This window comes from Podarcis bocagei (assembly GCF_964188305.1).
Source record: "Podarcis bocagei genome assembly, chromosome: 6".
In the NCBI taxonomy this organism is placed as follows: domain Eukaryota; kingdom Metazoa; phylum Chordata; class Lepidosauria; order Squamata; family Lacertidae; genus Podarcis; species Podarcis bocagei.
Genome location: NC_138130.1, coordinates 51,183,401 through 51,193,775, shown reverse-complemented (window position 1 = coordinate 51,193,775; position 10,375 = coordinate 51,183,401). Strand labels below are relative to the sequence as shown.

At 42.5% G+C, this 10,375-nt stretch overlaps 1 protein-coding gene across 3 annotated transcripts in view; it reads left to right on the top strand.

Annotated features, from left to right (window-relative positions):
- Positions 1–4,436: 4,436 nt before the first annotated feature.
- PDE9A (phosphodiesterase 9A) overlaps positions 4,437–10,375 on the top strand; it is a 69,523-nt gene continuing 63,584 nt past the window's right edge. For 2 of the 3 annotated variants that reach the window (XM_081197193.1, XM_081197192.1), the window contains exon 1: positions 4,438–5,090. In XM_081197193.1, coding sequence (XP_081053319.1) covers positions 5,056–5,090 — 35 coding nt within the window. In that variant the 5' untranslated portion in view covers positions 4,438–5,055. Of the gene's footprint in view, positions 5,091–10,375 lie in introns of all 3 variants that reach the window. The other variant, XM_081197191.1, reaches the window with a different exon arrangement.

Sequence of the window (10,375 nt, the reverse complement as noted above, 5' to 3'; positions counted from 1 at the left end):
CTTGGCTGTCATCTCAGAGCAATCCAGCAGCCCCCCTTCAATTTAGAATGTTCCTTGCCAGCAGCCTGTAGAAAGTTCCAATTGTCTGTTAAGTCTTCCACTGCTTTTATAAAATGAGTCCAGACAATCTTTATAGCTGGGATTTCCCAGAAACACGAGGCTAGTGTGCCAAAATCCTGACCGTGTTCCCAGAGCTGGTCAGGATGTATTTCTCTTCAAACATGTCTGATTTGTGTTGCAGAAAGAGCACCATGTAGCCATTTAATTAAAGTACTCTTTGGCTCTTCAGCCAAATAATAAAGAGCTCCCAGACAAGCTTGCAAAGATTAGTAATAAGGAAATCTCTGCCATCAGCAGCACAGGATTCAGGGTGGTGCAGGCAGTTCCTCCACACACCCCATTCTCTTAATATACGGTGTCTCTTCCCATTGCCTATACACTGCCTATAACATCCAGCACTACCTCTCTGTTGGAATCCTGGAAGCCAAGACCCAAGTTTGGGGCAAGTACCCCCTGGTGAGAGAACCCGGCAGAGATTTAACAGTGCAAAATTTGCAGCAAAGAAGAGTGTGGAAATATGGACTATAAAACCTTCAGAATGTGTCCTTCCAGTGAGTCCCAAAATGTCACCTTTTAAAGGCTATTGCCAATCTATTCCACTTCCATAGAACATAGATTCGGTAGGTCATAAAATGGTTTACTTACAAAACTCTTCATGCTAGTTGTAAAGGGAAATAGGTGTATAAAAGGAGAATTCCTGGATGTCAAGATGCAGGTTTGGGTTAAGTACTCTTTGGTGAGAGAATCCCAGCAGAGATTTACATTTTTTAAAAAAAAATATGCAGCTTAACCACAACTCTCAGTTTGGAAGCACCCTAAGCCAAATCTTGTACAGCTGCAAATAAAACGTTTTTAAAGTGTTGTAAAGTGCAATATACAAATGTGACACTAGATGGCGATGGTGAGCTATGCAAAATTCGGTGTATTTTTCAAAATGTTTTCTAAAAAAGCATTTTCACAGCATTTTTAATATGTGTGTAGATTCCACCCTAATGCAGTAGTAAAACATCACACATTTGTGTGATGTTGCTAAGCCATAGTTTGACTTACAGTGTTGTGTGAACCAGCTACTTAAAAAGATTCGGATGTACCAATTTGGCAACAATACTATCTGGATTCTCCATAAAAGGCAACCAGAGTCCCACCAGAATCAATTGGGGGAATGATGAGCAAATTCTGTAAAGGTATACTATACAAGATGAGAGACTATTACCTTATTATTCCCAAATAAAATAATAATAGCACAACCAGCAAAGTTGAAGGGCAGAAGTCAGATTTTGGAAGTCACGATTGCCACCAGATGATGTTATTGACCAGCTAGGGATTATGTTTTAAGAAATTGTCTACAGAAATAAATTTGAGCTGATAAAAAGCAGCTTTGTCCTTTCAAATTAGAATGTATTTACATTTCATGAAGACTGAAAACCAACATCAACACCATCTGAACCCTGAGTGCAGCTGTGCCCTAAGATGATGTGCATAAATTTCTGTAACTAAACACTTGGCTTGACTTTTTTTAATGGAAAGAGCAAGATGTGTTGTAACCTTGTTTTTGTCTCAGACAAATGCTGTTTGACTCTAGTCTGAGAGAGTTTAATTTAAACTACAAGAGCAAAGGAAATGAAGCCCAAGAATTATTTAGGGTTTAAATAAGGGAAAGCCAAAGTGGCAGTAAGACAGCACCTTGAGGAGAGATTGAGAAAAGAAGGACAGGAGCATGAGGTATAATGAAAAAAGGAAACTGGGAATGGAGAACTGTAAGCGACAGAGGAAGCTAGATGACAGACAAAGACACCATTTCAGCAGGGAGAAAATAGGTTTGATTTATTTTTTATAATTTAGTGTGTACTTTAGCCAGAAGGTGGCTGTATGCGATGACGCATCTGAGCTTCCTGGAATCATGTGCTCAAAGGATGCTGAGCCCTTCATCTTTCTGAAAGAGGCATGCATGCTTGCATTTCAGATACTTGGCGTGTTTGGCTCATTCCTGGAAGCTGCAGCTCCAGTACAGACTTAAAAATAACAACAAGCCTTCCACTTCATGTTTTCTGCCAAAGACTCCAGTTGACTTGACTTGAAACACTCCTGAGACATTGTGCTTTAAGGTGCAAACATGCAGCAAATCCAAATCTAGAAAAGAGGTGTGGAAACAGCACTTTAATGAATGTCCCAGCTGACATGTGGCTGTTCAGTGAAAAGAATACAGGGAGACAAGTGCTCAAGCAAGAAATAACAAGATGAGGGCCACAGTCAAACTTTTGTTTGCGGGGAAAAGAATCTGATAGGAAGATTGTTTGTGGCTGGGGTATGTGTGTGTGAGGGGTAGAGATAGGTGAGCTGCCCTGGTCTGAATTGAACTGGCTCAGGAGTAAGGCAAGCTATTTGGTAAAATATAAATTCTGACTCCAGAAGTCACGCACCTCCTCCCTCCAACTCAGCCCTGATCTCCAAAATGCCCTCTCAGCTGGCCATTGATCTTAAAACTGCTCCTTCTTCACTTCACACCTACGGATAGAGTGTCCTCTGCAGTCTGATTAAATGTGGTGCTGCTCTGAACCTGGGACAGGGCAGGGGGGAGAGAATAGATAAGTATAACGGAAACAACAACTTTGCCAATGGTTATGAATCATGTATGCCCAGCGCCGGATTTATGTATAAGCGAAACAAGCTATAGCTTAAGACCCCACTCTCTTGGGGCCCCAATTTTTTTTAAAGAAAAACAACAACTGGATGTACATTTCCTAAATATAAAATAAAAATAAAATAAAACCTACATACAGCAACAGTGTTTTGTGTTGTAGGCTCCTATGATGTAAGTAATGGGCCCCACCTGCCAACCTGCTCCCTAAAATCACTGGTTTGCTCATTTCTATATCAATTACTTTGATAAAATATATATTTTGTTATGTGCAAATGGCTTTAGATACCTATTAGGTCCATAAATCACCATATAGCATATATTCAACACAAAAACCTGACAATTTGTTGTTGACAAAGGACAGCTGGACATATAAAGAGCCCCATTACTTTCAGCAGCTTAGGGCCTCATCAAACCTAAATCCGGCCCTGTGAATGCCATTAAATTTTTGCTTCCCTGAAGTATCAGCTATGCTTTACATAATGATTTAAGGGGACAGGGAGATGAGAAAATAGTCTTCATTAAATCATTGCATAAGGTATCTTTCTCCAGATGTTGTCACTCCCTACTCAAGATTTACTTCATGTTCACAAATCCAAGGGTGAAGAATGTTACAGGGTTGTTTGTTGTTGTTAGTAATGAATGGTTCTGACAAACAACCCTTATGGCTAACAGGATCAGGCCCTCAGTGCAGCTACCTACTCTGAAGGCTCAGGATTAATTTCTTCAGCTTGCTGTCTCTTCCAATTACTGTATTTTTATGTGTATAAGACACCCCCATGTATAAGATCCTATGTTTTGAACCCAAAATTAAGAAATCAATATTTTAAACATCAAACAGAAGTTTAATAGGAGCCTTCCTACAACCTTGTTTTCCAGTTGTTTTGCACAACTCCTATCAGCCACAGCCAGCATGGCTGTGCTGGCTAGGAACCATACAAGTTACAGCCGCAAAGATCTAGAGGCTGCCTAGTTGGAGGCGGCTGCTATATAGGGATTGTCAACTATATAGTAGGGTTGCTATATTTCAAAAAGTGAACATCTGGACAAATAAGTTGTTGAGTGGTAGTGGTTGGGGTTTTTTTTGCCAAAGTTGTTGAGCTGTTAAGCATTTTTTGTGAAACCTCAAAAAGAAAAATTGAGTTTTTCAGCAATTTTTAATGAAATTCATCAAAATCTACACTACCGACGGGGCTGCCATACGTCCAGATTTTCCTAAACATTCCAGCAATTTCCTCCTGGATGCTGTTTATGAGGGCTGACTCCCGGCTATGTCTGGGAAATTCCAGGTGTATGGCAGCCCTATTCCAGACGTATGGCATATAGGGATCGTCAATTAGACTTTGAGATCTTCAAGTCAATAAATGTACTGATTCCCCAAGTCCTTGCTGCAAGCTTGCCTGACTAGGGTGTGTTGTTTTGTTCATGTAGAAGCCAAGAAAACCAGCCTACAGTTTGCCCTACAGCTGAGCATCTTGCAGCCCACAGTCACTGTAATCTAGATCATTAGTGACATTCAGCAGATGGCATTTGGAATGAATTTGGAATGGAAGGGGAGACAGAGTATTCTATCCTGTTTGTTCCAACCTTGAAATTAAAGATAATACACTTAGATATCACTGTGTCATTAATTCCCAGGGCCCCCTTTCCTCCCAGTAGGCAGAATTATTTTAGGACACAGAACTATTTTAGCAGAAGTATGCATACAAGAATCTGTTTTAATTGGAGGAAGTGTAATGCCAGCTCCTGCTACATTGTGTCCTTATGATTTCAACGACTAATGCAGCTGGGAGCTAGTTGTACATTCAAAACAGTGTTTAGACAGGTTTGCTAAAAGGATGGATGTTGAAATTTCAGCATGGAAATTACTGACGCTAACTGTGGGATAAATGAAGATAATTTCCCCCCATCCTAAGTGGTGCTTTGTCTTCTGTGTCAAAAGCAGCTAATCAAAGCCTACTTTGCAGTACAGCATCACACACACTGATTGCCCAGAAGCTTCTGCAGCCAAAGAGAGTTGCTATGGGAATCAAGAGGGCACTTGGAGACGGGATCTGGGGCTTGGCTCTCTCCCGTCCATGGCTGCTGCGGGAGTCACAGGAATGAACAAAACGGAAAGGAGGTGGCAGAGAGGCACAAGGAAATGCATGCATGTTAAGAGGAGGGACTGCTGTAGGTGGAGACACTGGAATGGAGTAAAGCAAAGACACGAATGCATCCGGCAGTAGTGGCTCTGCTTGGCTTGGTTGGACCTGATTCCTGCCGTAGAGTTAACCTAGCAGAACTACAGGAAAAGTCTTGACGGTAGCAAGTCTTCAAAAAGATGGGATCCAGCTCATCTACATACCGGCCCAAGTATGTGTATTTGGATATCGGTGGAAGAATTCAGAAGGTACTTTTCACTCATTGTTTCTTTGTCGCTAGGATCACATTTGCATTAAACTGGAATCACTGTTTAGCTGCTGCTGCTGCTGCTGCTGCTGCTGCTTTCCTTTTCTATGCTGTGAGCTTTGATTGCATCCTCATTCAGCTGAAAATCTGTCACCTCTCTTTTGTGAAGCAGCCTTGAAATATGAATGAGTCCATTTCCGCACAGTCTTTCATTTTGCAAATGACTATGGTAAATGGCACGAGAACTCTGAGAGCAGTCTTCTGGTTTCAGGATAGCAGAGATTTGGGGTGCCTGTGTGTATTCTTACTTGTTCGTACACTTTCTGTGTGCTCTACTAGAGATGTGAATGCAAAGTTACAGAGGAGTTTGGAGATCCAGCGCCAGTTCTTGTGCCAGCAGTTCACAATGTAAATACACAGATCCAAGCATTCGAGTGATTTAAGTAGTTTAGAGCAGAGGAAAGTGTATTAAAATTATACTGAGTTCCTTTCTGAAAATAAGGTCTGCTTTTCATGTCCTTTAATACTCTCAAGGTGACTTGTATGCATATTCATGCACGTGCATGTGTGTGCGCACGCACATGCACAGCAATAATCTCCTATCATAACTTCAAATATTGATTTAGTTGTGGTGGCATTAGCAATGTGTCAAAGTTAACAAAGGAGCTGAATTTGCAAGCTAACTGGGGCAAAATTACAGTCCATGGTCTGCCTTACCTGAGATGCCAGAGGGACCCCAAATTCTTTACAAGAAGCAATGATTTGAAAAAGCCAAAATGTCTTATTTTTTTAGCTGTGTACTCCAAGTCATTATGGAAAGAGGGAATTGCAGATGGATTGTTCGCCGCTTTCCTCTGAATATCTAATTAGCTATGAGGACTAATTTTAGGATAAGCATCTTCTCTTCTATTCTGCCTTAATATAGTCTACAGCAGGAGTCAGCAAACTTTTTCAGCAGGAGGCCGGTCCACTATCCCTCAGACCTTGTGGGGGGCCGGACTATATTTTTTGGGGGGAAATGAATAAATTCCTATGCCCCACAAATAACCCAGAGATGCATTTTAAATAAAAGGGCACGTTCTACTCATGTAAAAACACTCTGATTCCCGGACTGTCCGTGGACTGGATTTAGAAGGCGATTCGGCCAGATCTGGCCCCCGGGCCTTGCCTACCCATGGTCTACAGCTATGCCACTCGGGGGGGGGGGGTTACAGAGATAGCTTTGTTCATCAGACTAGCCCTTTTCTATAGTTTTATAGAACCCTTGCCATGTAATTAAATGGGTTTGGGGCAGCTTTGCTCTCAGGAGAAAGCCTTGCTGCTGGTTCTATAGTGGGGGGAATAGCAAGGGTGCTAGTGGCAAGGGATCATGGAAAAATAACAAAAAGTGAATAATAATAACAATTTAATAATAATAATTTATTATTTGCACCCCGCCCATCTGGCTGGGTTTCCCCAGCCACTCTAGGCTGCTTCCAACAAAGATTAAAAATACATTAAAATGTCACACATTAAAAACTTCCCTGAACAGGGCTGCCTTCAGATATCTTCTAAATGCCAGGTTTATCTCTTTGACATCTGATGGGAGGGCGTTCCACAGGGCGGGCACCACTACTGAGAAGGCCCTCTGCCTGGTTCCCTGTAGCTTTGCTTCTTGCAGTGAGGGAACCGCCAGAAGGCCCTCTGCGCTGGACCTCAGCATCTGAGCAGAACGATGGGGGTGGAGACACTCCTTCAGGTATACTAATAATAATGCCTTGCCTTTTAAAATTGCAGAGAATAGGTGAAGAATGACTTTTAGCAACCCTGGCAGTGATGCAGTGCATATTCATACTTCTCAAGCGGTTTATACCAAATAAGGTGTTATGATGTCACAGGTTCCAAGCACAGGACACTCGCACAACCATGGTGATCCACATTCTTAAAAGGTGTTGGAGACTTCAGCTGAAGCAAAATACACCTAGCAGGGCCCATCCTACAGAACATGAGACTCTGATTTTCATGGGCTTCCAGTCCATTTCCAAGGACAAGAAGTGCTGGAAATTACCTTGAAAGCTATAAGTGGCTGTGGTACCCAGGAAAGCACCTCCCCCACATGATTCTGCCTACTCACTGTGGTCATCAGAAGAAGCCCCCCTCTCCTCAACCCATCACCATCATAGTTTCAGTTGGTGGAGATGCAGGGACAGACTTTTCACTTTTTCCAGGAAGACCAGTTGGCCTGTTTTTTGTTGACATGCTAGCATATCATCAACAGCATTTTTGCTTTTACTTTTGGTTTGGTTTAATCACAACCACTACTCCTGCGGTGCTATAGTGTTGTGTGATTGCTGCTTTGCAGTTTGTGGGTGTTTTCAAATGATGTTTTCCTTTATTCTTTTGGTGTCTTGTGAGTCACTTCGGGGACCCTTTGGCCCAAACGAGAGGGCAGAAGTATTTTGATTAATAATCACAAACCCTATTAATTACAATATCTGCAGTAAGCAGGGAGGTTTCATTTTCCCCAAACAACTCGGCATGGTTTTGACTGAAGAGGAAATGCAATTTCTCACTGTTAGGGGATATCGTCTGGATTCTCCACAAATAACACATTTCTCAGATGAAGGGAAGAAACAATCTGGAAAGATCCTAAGGGTGTTTGACAGCATTACTATATCCCACTAGTATCAACTTTCTCTTTCCTGCTTCAGTTTCACCAACGGTCATTATAATGGGTTGTCTCAGCTGTTTGTGTCTTGGCTTGTCTGCTTGAGGCCTACCGAATCCAAATGAAGTCTGCTGAGGATAGGCTGGAACTGCAAAGATAAGCAGACAGCAGCAGGTAGCAGAAACCAACAGCTGGGTGGTAGCAGGAAATCTGGTGAAGAACAGCTAAGAGGAGTATCTAGGTTATCAGGATAATGAATTTGCTGAACTGTGGATCAAAGTAGACAACTTGCTCCATCACATGCCAGAATTGAACTGATTTCCTGTATGTTGATACAGACCATGGTATCTGAATTAAGCTCCAGCCCTCCTTGGTAAGGAAGGAGTCCTTAAACAGCCTATGCCCTGGTCAAAAGGAGCAAAAACTTATTTGGTGCTCTGTGGTTTGTTGAGGTCCCTCTGGCATCTCAGAAAAGAACTGTGAGGCCCTGGACATTTGGTGAGGTAGATGAGATGGCAGGTGCCTGATTGTATGGTCAGGGCTGCTGGCTCCTTGGTCCCTTTCCAACAGTGCTTCTTCCTGTTTCACTGGGCTGCAGAGGCAACATGGTATCTGTGTCCACTGGGGACTGGAGATGCTTTCACGCCTTTCTCTGAATTAGTACGGTACCTGTATCTGGCAGATTCTGATCATACACAGAGAGATGCAGCAATTTTGCATGCTCATTTAAACCTTCCAAAGCAGGATGAGAAGATGCAAAATTGTAGGTTCTGCTCATGAGAAACAATTCAGATGGCCCATTTGCCTCAAGCATATTTGGATCTAGAAACGAACTTAAGCAGCCAATTATTAGCATGCTGGTCATGTGATTTGGCCCTAGTTGCCCTCATCAATACATTTTAAGCATCCCACAAACATGATACAGTGGTACCTCAGGTTACATACGCTTCAGGTTACAGACTCCGCTAAACCAGAAATAGTCCGGAACGAATTAAGTACTTAACGTGAGTGTCACGGAACTGACATCGGAGCCAGAGGCGGAGGGAAGGCTCCCAAGTGATGCTGGAGAGGGACCCAGCAGAGAGAGAGGCAGCTCATCAGCTGGGGAAGGAAATCAGTGCAACACCAGGGATAAAGGGAGGCAGATGGGGGAATCGGCGAGAGGGCTCCAGGACTCTTCGTCGGACACCAGTGGGGAGAGCACGGGTCCTCCGCTACCCACACCCTCCCTGCACAGAAGACTTCCGCGCAGGGAGAGTAGGAGGAGACTTGGCGTCAAACAGCTTTTGTGCTGGAAAAGGTTTAAGAAACGCCCACTGACGGATTCTGCTAGCGACTGAAACAGCCACGAAGTGAAGGGCTGTCCAGACAGAAAGGTTTAACCAGGCAACCTAGCCAGGAGTGGCGGCAACTTACGCACGAGCAACCCCTATTATTATTACAGCGAGGTACCACTGTAGTGGGACCGAGATAGTGTCCCCTAAGTGCAATTTTTTTAAATAAAAATAAAAATCTGGAATGGTTAGCTTGATTTTATGGCTATGGCTTGCAAGCCATAGCCAGGTCTATGTGAGGGCAGAAGTACTGCTTGTCCTTTGCCCTTGGATCATCCTTCATTCCAAGCATGTATAATATATGTTGATGCATATAAATTTCTTAATCATTCTTTTTGACTAATATGTACAAGGCTTCCAAAAAGCAAAATGTCAGTCCCTCTCTAATGTTTGGTCTTTGTATCTATAGTGATTTCTCTGTGACTATCAGCTCCTTATCATGAGCAGGGAGAGGTATCTGAATTCAATTAAAAAGAACGACCCTGGAGCATTAAAACAACTTATTGCCGGCTTATTCCAAAATCTTGATTCTATGCCTCCTACCAGGTACAAAATGTCATATACTTTGAAAACCCTTCATGCAACACTTTCTAAATTGTCTCCCCACCCCACAAAAGAAAATAATAATAATTTGGAGTGAAAACACACACAAGCATCTGGCTTTATCCCAAGACTACTCTCTGAAGAGCACTTATATTATTGAAGGACTTGGAAGATAGACAGCTGCCTGAAATTCTAATACAAAAACTTGCTGTCTAGATGTTATCCGTTTCATTTATCAGTGGTGAAATTCTATCTGTATGATGCTTGGGGGGGGGGAGCAGAATCTGGGAAGTCAGGAGAGGCAGATTCTATCTCATTTAGTCAGGGTTCAGTTAGAGGTAATGCTGGAGATTATTTTTCTCCCTGCATAAAGATATAATTAAAATAACTTGAACTTTCATCTCCCAAAGAATGTGGTTGCTGGTGGGAGCTCATTAAATGAATTCTAAGCTATCCTTCGACTTGACCCCACAGGGAGACAAAGTCCTCCTTGTGCCATTGTCCCATATATTTGAAAGGATTTCACTGCAAACTGCAAATCACAGCACTTCATACATTACAAAAGACATGGGCATAGGAGCGTGTGAGAGGGCTACAGATGAGTAATACCATATATAAAACCCCTATGAATGCATGGATCCAATTAGAGGAAACAAAATAAAATAAATAAAATAAAATAATTCCTTCCAGTAGCACCTTAGAGACCAACTAGGCTAGTTATTGGTATGAGCTTTTGTGTGCATGCACACTTCTTCAGATACA